Source organism: Citrus sinensis, chromosome 1 (genome assembly GCF_022201045.2).
Source record: "Citrus sinensis cultivar Valencia sweet orange chromosome 1, DVS_A1.0, whole genome shotgun sequence".
Lineage (NCBI taxonomy): Eukaryota > Viridiplantae > Streptophyta > Magnoliopsida > Sapindales > Rutaceae > Citrus > Citrus sinensis.
Window position 1 is genome coordinate 19742814 of NC_068556.1, and position 16777 is coordinate 19759590.

General features: G+C 34.5%; 1 protein-coding gene and 1 pseudogene across 1 annotated transcript; one reads left to right on the forward strand and one right to left on the reverse strand.

The window, feature by feature from the left end:
• Nucleotides 1-137: 137 nt before the first annotated feature.
• Nucleotides 138-3077, reverse strand: LOC127903700 (cellulose synthase-like protein G2; annotated as a pseudogene).
• A 1006-nt stretch (nt 3078-4083) lies between these two features.
• Nucleotides 4084-5322, forward strand: LOC127903702 (uncharacterized). Its single transcript, XM_052444210.1, has one exon. The coding sequence runs from the start codon at nt 4084-4086 to the stop codon at nt 5320-5322; it is 1239 nt and encodes a 412-aa protein (XP_052300170.1).
• The last annotated feature ends 11455 nt before the right edge of the window (nt 5323-16777 follow it).

Genomic DNA, 16777 nt, shown 5'->3' on the forward strand with positions numbered 1-16777 from the left:
ATGAGCTTAAATGGTCATGAACAAGGACAAGGACCTTCAATAAAGCAATAAGTGCCAGAATTTTGCAATTTTGTTCTAATTAGGTCATCCTGTGAAACAGGGCAGTTGCCTTTATCGGCATCATTTGAAAGCAATAAAGAAGTTAATGGGGGCATTAACTATTTCAAAAATGAAGCACATAATTGTAACCTTTCACTTTCAGTGTGAACTTCTAGTACAATTCAAATTAACCTGAGAACCACGGAACCCAAAAGCAATAAAATGATGGAGAGAACAAAAGACAGTAACGCAACAGAAGCTGGGACTTGTCCTTTATCCTTCCTCCATGCCATCCCTTTAATTATTGGATAACTCTCTAGTAAGATGTAAAATGAGAGGATAACTTGCCCAAGCAACTCGTTTGCGCCCCCCGAAATCACCATTCTAGCAATTCCTCCAGTAAAAGCAATCATATTCAACATGACTAAGGTAACTAAAGGAGCAAGAAACTTGGTTGAGGTATGGAAGTTGAATTTACCCAGTTGATGTAATTTGGCTTGTTCATCATCGGAAACTTTATTTGTGGGTGAGAAACATGGTTGTTTCATACCAAAACATTTCAAGATGGCATCTATAGTTCCATAGGTGTAGCAAGTGATTGATTTTATCATCCAAATCCTCTGTTTGCTACACCACGTCAGGACTGAACCACCGGTGTTGAGAGCCTCCAACAAATGTTTCAGTAGTGAACATAAGAAAATACATGAAAAGTTCATAAACCATGGACTTGAAACCTGAGTAGAAGAGAAATAAATAGTTACAATGTTTTAGACCTATCAATATGACAAAGCATCTTTAGATTGCCTCCTAATCTCTATTTAGAAATGGTTAACTTCGGGTACAAGGAAATTCCATTTATGAGACACAGGTGAGGCACAATAGCTAAACACCATGACGGCAAGGAATAGAATGGCTGCAAAGCATAATAGCTATAGCACATTGTTTGAAGCAAAGGCATTGAAGCAAAGGCATTCTTGATAGCCCATAAAGAGGAGGGGAGCACTTTGAGAAAGTGACTTCAAGCAAACCGCAGTTCCATCTTGTGCCTTGAACCAATGTGTCATTCAAACTTGATGCAGCACTTCCTAAGAATGCTGACCGTGATGGATTGCAAAACATGGATTTCCACCCTTTTCAGTGCAAAATGAATCCGCTAAAATAATCTTCTATCAGAGATTTGTACAAGTATTCTATCGGGTTTGAAACCAAAAGCAAAGATTCAATGATATAATTAGTATCTACTTAATTATATTAACGGCATCCCAATGTTTTCACAGAGGTTACTTGCCTGTTTTCGCCACAGAGTGTTCTTCTCATAGTTGTAAGAAGCTAAAAATTTTGCTTCCTGTTGCAGTGTGCTAGACAAGATACCATTGTCAATGGTTTTATGTTGGTTGCTACGTTGAAGAGAGATGATCAACTCATTTGAAGGACCAAAGGATTCATTCAGATGATGTAGCTCTGAATCAAACACAAACAATTTAACAATTTATAGCTGACTGATTTTTTCATTAAGTCATTTGCAAATATATGCAATGATGTATAGCAAAGATTAATAGAATTGTTGACTTGATGAACCTAACAGCTGTCTTTTCTCACTAGCATTCCATTTGAGAACAATGCTTAGCTAAGATTCATATTTTCATTAAAATAGTATCCAGATATAAATAAATCATGCAGTAGCACGTTGTAACCTTGTTCTGTTTCCTTTTCAATTTGCCACCAAATCCTCTGAAACTGAAAAAAAAAAATGTAGAAAGTCTGCATAAACTGCCATACTACTTTCGTTGAAAATGCAGAATTGCAGCAAAAAGGAAAATGGACAAACCTTTCTGTGAAAACTTGCCATATAATGCTTCTCTCTTCATGTAAAAGCAGTTCCCGACAATATTGGTCCCTGAATTCCATCCATACCTGGCCATCTTGCCTGAAATGTGATTCAAGAATTAACAATAATTATCACCTTTCGAAATTAAAGACCAAAAAAATGCTACAAGCCAGAGCACACAGCAGAATTACTTGCAGTCTAATTAAGATTAGAATAGGAACCATGAATTGGTGTGTGCATAACTTCATGGGAAATATTGTGCTAATTTAAGGAATTGATTCACGAAAAAGTCGTACAAAGATCAAGATTTCACCAATGTACCTGGATTAGTGTTTACCAAACACATTGACCAACCTCAAGCCCAAACGGACCCTAATATTTGTTCAACTCATGATTAGTTCTCAGCTAATTAATATTTGTTCAACTTATGAATTTTTTCTCAGCTAATTAAGATTTGTTCAATGTAAAGGACGAGTTAGCTGCTGGACTTCTGCTATATATATGCTAAAAACAAGACACCTAAAGACTTAACAGAGAGGCATATTATCAGACTAAAGGTGGGGTGGAACTTTTCTCTATTCCGTGACACTCCTTTTCTACCAAACAACAAATATGCAAGTTCCTAGAATAAAAGAATGAATGTCTTGATAGTGTAAATTTCGTTCCTTGGAATATTAGACATCTCAGACATTATAAACAACTTCCAAACAACGAAAAATGGAAGTTGATTCTTAAGGAAAATCATATCTCTTCCCACATGAGGTAACATCCATCCTTGTTTAAAAATGGGGCCATCATCTCCTCTCAAATGTGGCAATCCAAACTTACGAATAACCTCAACAATGAAACAACTATCGAAAAACATCATTTGAACAAACTCGTTCTTGCCAAAACTTATGGATCCTCCGTAACAATTTCGAGCTCTTTCTTCCAGTGCCCACATTGCCCTCACATACTCTGCATAACGTATACCCGTTCGCTCTATGAGAGTTTGAAGATAGCTGATTTTGTGCTCTTCAAAGGCCGATAAGTGATGTTTACTGTGATGGTAAGGACCGATTGCTAGTAATTCTGGTTCGTAAGCCTTTTCATTTAACTTGCGCAGTACATCTGGGACTCCGAAAATGCTGAATTGAGAAGGTGCAGGGGTTGGGCGATGAAGCTTTTCTCCAACAAGATCAAGTACCATGTTAGGTGGTTCACTTGCCATGACTTGATCTGCATTTAAATATACACAGAGGCACAAATGTTGAAATCTGAATTTTACTAAATTGTGGACAACCAAATTAAAAGTGCCACACAAGTACTTGGAATTTTGCGTTTAAATGTCAGTAATTAAGACTGCAGTTTAATAAATCCCGGGACAAGCAAAGTGATTGATAATAGTTTCAACATTTAAAGAGAATAAGCACTGAGCCAGATCAGGGATCCTGTGTCTCACACGGCTAAAGAAAAGAAGCAAAATTCAAGGGTACAATACCATGCAAGGGAAATCATTTAATAAGTCGATTAATGCTTCAAAGTTATAAGATGCAAATTATATTACACAATTTTTAATCAGAGCCAACTTGTTTGAATGCTACCGTTCCAATTGCTATACGATATTCCCTTCTTCCCTTCGTTTTTGTTCTGATAAGTAAAATGTTTGGTTCGCAGGTGCGTAGGGGCTCCAATATTCGTATGAACATTGATGAATCCAACGAGTGACCACAGGGGGCGAGAGTCCCTCGAACTAAACTTTCCTCCTAAATTCAATTATTTATTTAGCGTAGGTAGTTAATTTTAATGTTAACTGTATTTAATTAAGTCCCTTGTAATTTTATTTTATAAAAAGCCCACACTAAACTCTATCCTATGCGTGTGTGCTTATATGTATATATATAATTAAAAGAGTTGGCGGCTTAAGTATATTTAATCAAATTAATTATTTTGTTCTTCAGAATCCTTATTCTAATTTAAAAAACAATTTAACTCAAGATTGTATGAAGTTAAGTCTTCCTTTGTAAAGCTCTCTCTCTCGAATAGAGAGGCTGGAATGGAAGTAGTGAGGGGTCATAAGGACCCGGGTGTTCACTCCATGGGAGTGTAAAGTAGATCATCATTCTAGTCCTTTAGCTATAGTGTGTTTGGCTAGGCTCTCTGGGGAAGCAGAGAGTATTCTTGGAGGAAGAGATTCGTAGGCATATTGGTGTGCTCACCCCCAGTTATTAGCTGCCATGGATACGGATGAATTAATTCGAAAATGCAAAGCAATAACTATCCGAGAGGAAGATAAAGCTAGAGTGACGTTGGAGGTGGGCTTGAAAACTAAGAAAGAAAGAATGCTAGCAGGATGCTTAATGGGTAAAGTCCTTCTATCGAGAGGAGTTAATAAAGAAGGACTCAAGGCTGCGTTACAGCAGGTGTGGAGAAAATTCAAAGAAGTCAAAATTGAGAGCTTGGGGAATAATATCTTCATGTTCAGATTTGCAGAAGAAACAGACAAAAAAAGGGTATTATCAGGGGGTCCGTGGCACTTTGATAGGGCATTAAAAGTCCTAACTGAGCCCCAAGGGATCGGGGAAGTCACAAAACAATCCTTTAACTGGACATCCTTTTGGGTGCAGATCCGGAACGTCCCAATTGCTTGTATGGAAAAAGACTTCCTTCAAGCATTAGGCGGGAAGATTGGGATAGTAGAGGAGGTTGAAACCGATGATAATGGAGATTGCTTTGGAGAATTTGCTAGAATCAGAATTTCAGTCAACATAACACAACCCCTGGAGAGAATATTGTTCCTCAAACAGGAAGGTGAGCCAGACATCCCAATGCCGGTGGTTTATGAACGATTGACAGACTTTTGCTTTTGTTGTGGGATCATTGGCCACCAATACAAGGAGTGTGAAAATTACCAGAGCCAACAAAAAGGAGAATTACCGTATGGGAATTGGATGAAAGCAACAACGGTAGGGAGCCAAGCAAGAAGATATCAAAAGAGGGAAAAATGGAGCTCTGGGGGGGGTAAATCGGAAGAGAAAGCTGAAAGTTCAGAGAACCACAGCTCCTCTCAACAGCAAAGGCAGAAGCAAGCTAACCCATCAAGGGTAAACGGGTCAGAACCCATTGGGGGCGAAATGGGGCAAATCAGGGAGCATGACAAGAGGAGTGGTGTGGAGGGAGTAGGTGAGCAACATTTAATGAAGGAAGTGATAGAATCGATGGGAAAAAAGCAAGTAGACGGCTACAAGCAAGCTGAGGGCTTGGGAAATGGCACAGGCCATAGAAACGTGGAATTAGAGGCGGGAAATGGAAACCGAAAAGAGAGGGAAAGGGTGCAAGTGAACCAAATGAGAAAGGAGGAAGCTGAAATAGACGATGGGCTGGTAATTTCACAATTAAGGCCCAATAAGCGGAAATGGAAAAGACAAGCCCGAAGTCCAGGAGAGGGGGAATCCAAATTTCAGATTGGGACTTAGAAAAGGCCAAGTAAGGAAAATGTCGGGCAAAACCCCAAGAAAAAAATGAAGTTAACTAGCTTTAGCAAACCAGAGCTTAACAAACTTAATCATTTCCCGCCAACAACAGGGGCCAAGATGAGCAAAGAGCTCTTGATGCTGGAAGACATGGAAGTAATGGAATCAAACTTTAGAGAAGTATCGGCGGAGGCTGGCAGTCAGCCCCGCCGAAAACCATGAAAATTATCAGTTGGAACGTTCGGGGTTTGGGGAATCCCCGAGCGTTTCAAGCCTTAAAAAAAATCCTCCGTTTGCATGGTGCTCAAATTATTTTTTTGTGCGAGACAAAGGTCTCAGTTGTGCAAATGAACGGAATTGCAAATAAGCTAAATTTTGACAGTTGCTTCGCGGTAAACTGTAGTGGTAGAGGTGGAGGCTTAGCGTTGCTCTGGAGTTCAGGAAGTATGGTGCAAATCAAGTCTTTCAGCACGCACCATATCGATGCTGAAATACTAACGGCATCTGGTAAACGAATGAGGATTACAGGAGTGTATAGTCATCCAGTAACGGGGGAAAAAAAGCATACTTGGACACTTCTGAGATGGCTGGCAGGTTTGTCTTTTAGCCCTTGGCTATGTTTTGGTGATTTTAACGAGGTTTTGCATCCGGGTGAGAAAAGGGGGGAAATGATAGGAATGTGAATTTAATCAATGATTTTAGCGAAGCGTTGAGGGATTGTGACTTAAAGGATGTTGGGTTTAAGGGGTATCCGTTTACATGGAGTAATGGGAGATATGGGCTAGGTTTTGTGGAAGAAAGGTTAGATAGATTTGTTTGCAATACAGAGTGGAGTGAAATTTTTGTGGACGGGGAAGCTAGCAATCTTGACACATGGTTTTCGGATCATTGCCCTGTGTTGATGGAAGTGCAAGAGAGGAATGGGGGAATGATTCATGATGGAAGGCACCATTCAAGAATCCATTACGAGGATATGTGGAGCTCGTACGATCAATGTAAAGAAATCATCAAGGAAGAATGGAAGCTGTTTGGCAATTGGAGGAGTGAAAATCCAGTGCAAGTGTTTCGGAACTCAGCGAAAAAATCGATGGCTCGGCTGTTGTGTTGGAGCAAAGGGGAATTTAGAAGGCGGGAGAAGAAGCTAGAGGAGTTGAGGGTGAAGTTGCAGGGGCTAAAGCTTAGGAAGATGCAATTTGAAAATGGAGTAGAAATAAAGAAAGTGGAAAAGCAAATTCAAAACATACTCATCGAGGAAGAAATCTTTTGGAAGCAACGCTCAAGAGCGGATTGGCTAAAGGAAGGTGACAAGAATACAAAGTTTTTTCACAACAAGGTGTCGGCGAGGAAGAAGAAAAACAGAATATGGAGGATAGAGGACACCTCGGGAAGATGGACTGAGAAACCAAAGGAGATAGAGCAGGAATTTTGCAGCTATTTCAACAATCTGTTCGCAACAACTCAACCAAGTCAAGAGCAAATCTCAGCAGAAATGGAAGGCATGACCTCGAGAGTATCGGAAGATATGAATGAGATGTTAGAGAAACCTTTTTCAGCTGAGGAAGTGAGGGATGCTCTGAGCCAAATGTGCCCAACCAAGGCTCCGGGTCCGGATGGATTGCCTGCAGTCTTTTACCAAAAGCATTGGCAAATGGTCAAAGATGGAGTCCTAGCTACTTGCCTGCACATACTTAATTCACAAGGCTCGGTAACTCCTATCAACCATACATATATTGCATTGATTCCAAAAGTTAGAAAGCCTAGAAAAGTCACAGAGTTTAGGCCTATAAGCTTGTGTAATGTTATCTATAGGATTGTTGCTAAATCAATTACTAATAGGTTTAAACAAATTTTGCACAAAATCATCTCCCCAACGCAAAGTGCATTTATCCCTCATAGGCTGATAACTGACAACATTATAGTTGGTTATGAATGTCTTCACAAAATAAGACATTGTAAGAGCACAAGAAAGGGTTTGGTGGCATTAAAGCTTGATGTGAGCAAAGCATATGACAGATTGGAGTGGAGCTTTCTTGAGCAAATTATGAAACGCCTAGGCTTTTCCCATCAATGGATTAGTCTAATAATGAGGTGTATTAGTTCAGTATCCTTTTCGGTTATCATTAATGGATCGGTTAGGGGCTTTATCAAACCTCAAAGAGGGTTAAGGCAAGGTTGTCCCCTCTCCCCGTATTTGTTTATTACTTGTGCAGAGGCATTTTCCTCCCTGTTGCAGCAAGCTGAGCAGCAAAGACTTATTCATGGATTGTCATTTGGAAAAGAGTTGAAGATCTCGCATCTATTATTTGCGGATGACAGTTTTATTTTTTGCAGAGCTTCAGTTGCCGATTGCACAAAGCTGAAGATGATCTTGGACTGTTACTCTATGGCATCTGGGCAAATTTTTAACTTCGAGAAATCCTCTTTCTTTCTTAGTGGCAACGTCCAGCAAGCACAAGCTACTGCAATTGGAAACATATTTCATCTCAACATTGTGTCCAGGCATGAAAATTACCTAGGCCTTCCTGCTATGGTTGGGAGAAAGAGAAGTGGCTTCTTCAATGACATCAAGCTGAAAGTTCTTAACAAAATCTCAAGTTGGCAGCATAAATTTTTCTCATGTGGGGGTAAGGAGGTGTTGATTAAAGCAGCTGTGCAAGCCATTCCAGCCTTCGCTATGAGTGTGTTTAAGATTCCATTGGGGATTTGTGAAGACATCCAAAGAATAATGGCCAACTTCTGGTGGGGATCCAACAGGGAACGACGAAGTATTCACTGGTCGAAATGGGAGAAAATGAGTCAGGCCAAGTGCAAGGGGGGCATGGGATTTCGGGATTATGCAAGCTTCAACCAAGCTCTATTAGCGAAGCAAGGCTGGAGAATTCAGCAATGCCCCGATTCTTTGGTGGCCAGGGTTCTGCAAGCGCGGTACTTCCACTCATCCAATTTTTTGAATGCGAAGCTTGGCTCTAATCCTTCATATATTTGGAGGAGTATTTTGTGGGGAAGACAAATCATTTGTGCGGGCTCTAGATGGAGAATTGGAAATGGTCAAGATGTCCATATTCACAAGGCTAACTGGATTCCAAAACCTGTTACTTTCAAGCCTGTGATTAAACCAACAATGCCTAGTGAGGCTCTAGTTTCTGAATTAATCAATGGTGAGAACTGTTGGCATGAGGAGCTGATTTACAGGCATTTTGATAAGATGGATGCTGATGTTATAACTCAAATTCCGCTACCGAGAAGATCAAGGGAGGATGAACTCATTTGGCATTATGGAAAGAGTGGCCAATATACTGTCAAAAGCGGTTACCAGTCAGCTCTGAAAATTAGATTTCCAGCCATGCCTTCAAGCTCGGAGCCTTCGAAAAATGAGTGGAATATCATTTGGTCTCTTGCTTTGCCGCAGAAGATCAGAATTTTTATTTGGAGGGCAGCCAAAAACTTGCTTCCTTCAGCTGAGAATTTATGGAAGAGGAAGATTGTCCAAGAGCCTACCTGCCAGCGTTGTAAAATGGGAATAGAGGATGTGTGTCATGCCTTAGTTGATTGTAAAGCAGCCAAGAAGGTTTGGAGACTATCCTTTTTTGATAATGATATTCAAGCAACCCCTGGGCAGGATATTTTGAGCTTGTTGCATGGCATGAAAGATTGAGAAGCAAAGCTGATGTAGACTTGTTTGCCGATTCTCTGGGCAATGTGGAATGCAAGGAACCAATGGCTGTTCAAAGGCAAGCGAGAGAACCCCCAATCTATTGTGGCTGAAGCTGAAGCTGTGATGGAGGCTTATAAGAGAGTGCAGCCTTCAGCTGATGTAAGCTATGGAAAGCAGCAGCAAGTGGCACAGCTGGAATGGAATCCCCCTCAAGAAGGTTTTGTTAAGATCAACATTGATGCCGCTACCAACTCAGAAAAGAATCTTGCTGGGTTGGGGGCTGTGATTAGAGATGAAACGGGGCAAGTGACAGCAGCTGCGATCAAGGTTTCAAAATTCCATGGCAGTGTAGCTTATGCTGAGGCAGAAGCTATGGAATGGGGCTTGCAGGTGGCAAGAGATGCGCAGGTGAAAGAGGTAATTTTGGAGTCAGATTCGCAAGAAGTAGTTAATTTAGTAAACAACAGACAGGGCAGCAGATCCGAGGTCTATTAGGTAGTGTTGGAAATTCAAAAATTGAAAGAAAGCTTCGATCATGTTAGTTGTGTGTATACACATAGATCTTGCAATGCCATTGCCCATTCTTTAGCTAAATTAGCATTAGAGAAATGTGAAACTGTTGTATGGAAGGGTTCATATCCTCTACAAATCATGTATCTATTATCTCCTCTGAATTAATAGAAGTTTCTTTTCAAAAAAAAAAAAACAATTTAACTCAATAACTTCGTTTCCTACATCTAGAATCTCTAAAGCCTACAACAAACCATGATGTTTCACATTTGCAAATCTTCAAGGCTAAAGACAACAAAACACAAATCCTCTTCCAATTAAGTTTTAATAGGCATTCATAATTCTTAATCTTTTATTCATAATTATCATAATCTGTTAAATATTTCACTTAGGCCCTATTTTTTATGTTAAGTTGGGGGGGGGGGGGGGGGGGGCTTTGGTAGTCTTTTAGTTTAATCTGATCAGATTAATATATGCTTGAAATATTTCAGTTAGGCCACATATGTTACGTAACCCATTTTCAGCAGACTTTTGCTAGATTTTTTCACTCCCAATAATTGAGGTAACTTGTACACCATAATTACCACATATTTTGTCCGTCCGATCCTTGATCTTTTTCTTGAGAAGCAATTGTGCGTAATTGTCCTAGTATCTCAATGTACTGGAGTACTGAGATTTTAAATTGGACACATAACAAATTTCATAATCAAACCTACTAAATTTAATATTAAAAATTTTTATAATAAAACATATTATTTTATCACATGCCAAAGGATAAAAAGACATCTACACTTTCAAAATTGCAAAAAATAATCATGAAAACTCTTAAATTTTAAAAAAAGAACACTAAAATTATTTTTTAATTATAATATCCTTTGAATGAAATAATTATAAGATTAACTTTAAAGATTTTTAATTAATACAAACATAATATAAATAATATAATCTTTCCAGTAGATTAATAATATTAAATTATTTTTAATATTTAAAGTAATATTAAAATTTTAAATTATTATATTTATTTTAATAATAGATTTGTATTTATTATAAAGATTTTAAATAAATCTTTAGTTAAATAGATTTTACAATTAACAAAATATCTCCCTATTAATATTATTAGAATTAGCTTTTATATAATATTCAAAATAATTAAATATTACTTATTTTAATATTATGTTTTTATTTATTATTAATTTTTTAATATAATAAAATAAATCTAATAGATTGTAAAATTATTTTAAATATATATTCTTATATTTATTTTAATGTCATATTTCTATTTATTATAAAATTTTTGGGGGTCAATTTTTTGAGTTTATAGTGTCAAAGTGTCATGGTGAAAATGAAATTTTAGCGCCTTTATTAAAAATTTAAGATGTTCTATGACTATTTTTTTAAATCTTGAGGATGTATGTATCTTTTTTTTCTTCTATGAAAATATTATTAATCTATCCCAAAAAAAAATATTTCACTTTTTTTTTTAATTATAAATATCTCTAAAAGGGTAAAATTTTTGTTCGATCTAAAGTTTGAAAGCGGATTATCAAAATCCCAAGACGGATTATTGATGATGACATTAATTTATTATTAAAAATTGATCTCTCCATAGGCTAATGCAATTCCAAACATATGCTGGAAAATGGAAAAAATGTTTTATTGGCAGCTAGCATAATAATTATGGAGCACGTACAAAAATGTAATGATGACTTTTAAAATGTAATAAACATAATGGTAACTACCATCAATCCCACCAGATAATTACTACTCTCTTTCATTTATTTTCTTTTTAACTTTCTATTGTAATTGTTAGGATAATTTGCGTATTTATATCATTATAAAATAGAAGATAGCTGATGAATAAAAATTATTTTCTTGCCTTTGGCTTTTTAATATGTTTAATCTAAAATCTAAATCATATACTGGGACGTGAAGCTCTTTATCACCATTCACCAAGTTTATTATTGAAATTAACAAGTTTATTATTGAAAAATGGGATTTAATTCGTTTAATATAGGAATTAACAAGTAAATTTCACTATCAGTTCATATATACTTTGCTTTTACACAGTGATCTTATTCTAGTGTGCCGTAGTGGACTAGTGGTGATGCTTCCTCTCTGAATTGGATTTTGGATAAACAAAACATATAAATTGCTCTTGCTCAAGTGAACAGTGATATGAGTCCCCCAGTCCCTTATTTTAAATAAAATAAAATTCTCTTTCAGTAAACAATAGAAAATACAAACTCCAATATATATGGGACAAAACAAATTACATTAAAATTTCTAGTTTTTTTTTCTTTTCTTTTTTTAATTTGGTAAGCTGAGGGTGAGTGAAACGTCAAAAAAATAAATAACAATACAACAATACAGTACTACAATTGTTAGGATCACACTAATTTATTACAATTAAACTTATATTTCAATAATTTTCGCTTAGCAAAAAGAAAAAAAGGGGAAAAAAATGAAACCAAGGGTGAGCATTAATGTAATTGATACCCATTTCTTGTTAATATACGACTTTTAATTCTCTTATAATAATTTAAATACTGTCTAGTTATGAAACCATTACCCATATTCCTCCCAAGTATTAAATAAAAAAGAAAGACGAAAAACTATGCAAGATCATTCTTCTAAAATTTTTAAACAAAAAACAGAGGATTTAATTTCGAACCATCATTTTTCTAAAATTTTCATGTTCTTTCATATGTATTGCATACACTTTCTATTCCTTGTGTTCATCATTTATCAAAGATAAGAGACAAATAAAAATTCCAAGAATCAAAGAAGAGTTAATTTTGTCAAGGATAAGTGTTCGTTTAATCCTAATAATTTTTATTAAGTATCCGTTTAGTTCCTACAATTGCTTCACTATTACTTTTTTTTCCTTTTTCAAAAGACCCTTGCAACAAATCTTAGGGATATAAATTTTTTTGTTATTAATATTAAATTAACATTTTATTTTTTCATTATGTCCCTAATATTATTATAAGAGTATTATTATAAAAGTAAAGAAACAAAGCAAGGATGTAACATAATTACTAAGAGGAAAGTCTTGGAACATTTTAAAAGATATAAGGACTAAACGAGGATTTATTCTTTTGTCAAAATTTCATAGCCCTTAACCTTAAAATCAAGCCAAGAAAAATTTGCAGAAAAATATAATAAATAAATTAGGTTAAATTCGATGAACACAATTTATTTTTAACTTAGAAAACAAGTTGTTAGTACACTACTGTTGGGAATAATACAATTTCTTAATCTTTAGGATTACTGAATTATCCGATTCACAAATACACGTTTATCAGCATTATTTGATTATGAGAAATATCAGAGGAAATTGCATGAAGTTTTACACATCCTTTATTTTATTTTAAGCTTGATTTCTGAGAGGTTTCATGAATGGAACATGATCCTCTCCTGATCTGAGCTATACTGATCTTTTAAAAATCTTATGTCATGTGTCTTTTAGTGGTAATATATGGGTAAGATTTAACTTCAGTGGTTTGCTAAGAACATGATCAGATCAAGAGAGAATCTTGATCCTTCATTAATAGGGTTTTGCTTCTCTGTTAGGTTTTTGTGTCTTTTTGTAGCAAATATTAGGGGTGGACAAAAAAACCGTAATGTTAAAAAAACCGAACCGAACAGACGGTTTTTTTTAATTCGGTTCGGTTTTTATTTTTTTAAAAAACCGAATATACCGTTTGTAAAAAAAACCAAAATGTCGGTTCGGTATTCAGTTCACTTAGCTGAACCGAAAAACCGAATTATTTTTTGATTTTATTCAAATCAAACATGATTTTATTTAAATCAAACATGTGTTATTTCTCTTTATAACATTATGATTATGTTTATATAGATGGAGTATTGGAGTTTAGTTATGTATTTTGAAATTTTAATATTTCATATTTTGGGAGTATCTTATTAATAGTTAGTAAGATATTAGTGATAAAATGTGTTTTGAATACTTTGTATTTATTGTTAATATTTGTAATAAAATTAGGATAAATTAATTGTTGAAAAAAATTATTACATTTATGAGGCCCAATGGGCTAAAAATTCAAAATAGACCCAATGGGCCCAGAATCGAAAAAACCGAACCGATCCGAAAAGAACCGTTTGAGTTCGGTTCTTATTGAGTTCGGTTCTTATTCGATTCTTTTTATAAAATAACCGATTTAAATCGGTTCTACTTAATTTCAAACTGAACCGAACCGTGCCCACCCCTAACAAATATGGCTAACCTTATTTACCCGAAGCTAGCTAGCTTTCTGAGGAGCAAAGACTTAGTATGAAAAGAGCACATCATGAGTACTACTAGTAAGAAAGACCGTTCTCCTAAAGAGAAGCCTGATGATGACGAAATCGAAAATGGATTTCCAAGAGAATGTGCCCCACCACCACCAGTACAAGCACTGGATCCAGACCCATGTATGCCGAAGTCGGCGCCGCCTCCAGTTCCGAAGCCGGTGCCGGAACCGGCGCCGGATCCGAACTTCGAAGTAAAGTCAGAGAGCTTAGAAAATCGGTATTCATCCTCCCTAGATTCTAGGAAAAAGGGATGTTGTTGTTTAATTTTATGAATCTTTGTATGAATGCCACTTTAACCTTTATGTTGATGCATACACTCATATCTTGAAGATATACATATACATATATATATATATATATGTATGTATGTATGTATGTATGTATGTATCATCATATTTATTCTGATATCTGATGAAGATGTGAATACTATATACTTCTTTCTGTTTTTTTTTTTTTTTGATAGGATATGCTTCTTTCTGTTAAATAGTTTAATTTATTGCTAGTTCTATTGCGAACGTCAATTAGCTACAAAGACTTAAAAGTACTATAACTCAAAAGCAAACTAAATAATAAATTAAACTACTGAGGAAAGCCATCAAAACCATTACCGAAACGTCCTCCCAAGTAATTAGAAGAAAAAACCTATGCAAGATCATTTTTTATTTTTCTTTGAAGAACATTTAATGAAGTTGGAAAGTAAGTTTTAAGTCCTCCAAAATGCAGCAAAACAATATTATTCAAAAGGACTCATAATGGCTAAGTCAGTCCAGTCGTATTGGTGGCCAAATCAAAAAGTTTGTTCGCCTTTATTATTGAGCTTTTTCACATCCATTGAAAAAGTTTTAGCCAAAAGAGTGGTAATAATAATTTTTATCTAAAAATTTGAAATCATTTTTTTAATTACTGTTTACAAAACAGATTATAATAAAAAAAAAATCTTTGTATTTTTTATTAAGATAAAATTCTCTCAAAAAATATTTAAAAAATATTTAATACAACTATACTTACCAAAGACCTTAATTAAGGTATAAAACAATCTTATACCAATTGAATTGATTTGTACAAAGTGATGCCGATCAGGAAAAAGTGTCAATCTTAAAAGAAAAGCAGAAAAAAACATAAAAAGACGAATGCTATGGTCTCTCGTTTTGCATTTGACAGGTGAGAGATAAAAAGTGTTGTAGGCTCCATAAACATCATGGACTCGACTAGCTTACAGAATCTGTAAGCTACAGACTGCAGCATCAGCCGTTGGATGTGGAGTGAGAAATTAAACAATAGAAAATGGGATGGTGGGATGACGGGAGATGTTAGGTACAGAGTCTGTACCATAGGCGGCAAGTCCAAACATCATTTATGCTGCGTTTACTTTTTAGATTGGAGTGGAAATTCTGAGGAGTGAAAATTTTTGGATTAGGAGTGTGGAGTGGGAGTGAGAGTAAGGTGTTTACTTAGAATAAATAAAAGTATGAATTGTCAATCAGAATCTCAATTATTTATTTACTTTGTCTTGAATTAGGAGTAAATTATTTTAAATTATAATTTTATCCTTATGTACAGAATTATAATTTGTAATTAAAAAATTAATAAAAAATATATTTGGAAAATAAAATAAATATTTTATTATATTTAAAAATTAATAATAATTACTAATATTCTTAATTATGTAAATCATAATTTTTTATTAATTTAAATTTAAATTATGTGAATAAAAATTATTAATAATAGCAACACAAATGAAATATTATTATTGATAATATAGTACAAAATTAATATTTTTTTAGAATAAAATATTTATTATTATTAATTAAATAAATAATTAATATTTATTAAAATTAATGTTTAATATTATTAATTTAAATATAATATTTATTTATTTTTATTTTATTAAATTTAATAAAATAAATATGATATAATTATTACTTTTAATAAATATAATATTATTTATTTATTTTAATTATAATTATAAAGATAAAATGGGAAGAGGGGGAGTGGATTCCCACTCCCACCTCCCCCCATAGGAGTGGGAATCCCACTCCCCACTCCAAAATTAAGTGGGATCCACGAATTTCCACTCTCACTCCCTCCTTTTTTAAGATAAGTAAACACTGAAATGGGATAAATCCACACTCCACACTTTCACTCCATCAAGTAAACACTACCTTATAGTTTTATACTTATCTATTGTTTATTTTGTCTATTATATTCATTGTCTTACTTGATTTAACTATCATCCCATATATTTATTATAATTACGGCCCTGCCACTTTTTATTTACCACAATGTCCTTTCAAAGTTTAAGCAAAATACTTTTGATCAAAACACGTCAACTGTTTCTCTAAAATTGTTCCAATTACTTCTCCTAAATTTCGAGAAATTACTTTCAACTACTTATCTCAAGTCCCAGAGGAGCCAGAAACTTAGAAATTTATTTGAACTATATTTGTAGTTATCTAAGTTCCATGAATTTTTTTTTTTTTTGAGCCACACATAGATTTAAATAAATAAACAAACAAATTGTTTCTTGATACCTTTTCAATTATTTAGAGAGTTAGCTAGAGTAAAATATTCCAAACATAACAAGATCAAAATGGGGCAAGGATAAATATAAACAATAACATTTTATATAATAAATTTAGCATTATATGCACCCATTTAATTTAATAATGATTGAAGCATAATTTCAAAGATTCTTTTTCAATGACAATGAAAAAGGACCAAAAAATTTTAACAAACTGTATAATATAATTATTAAACAAATACACAGTCTTTTACTACATAGAATGACTCAAATAATCTAAAAATTATTAACATTAAGTAGTCTTTACGTTTAAATTAAAAAATTCACTTGTGTATGTAATTCATGTGATATTGTGAAATGTATATTTAATAAAAAAAGTAAAAATTAAAAAAGATTTGTCAAGAAAATTTTAAGCTAGAGAACTTGTTCGATGATATTCTGAAACATAAATTTTACTTAAA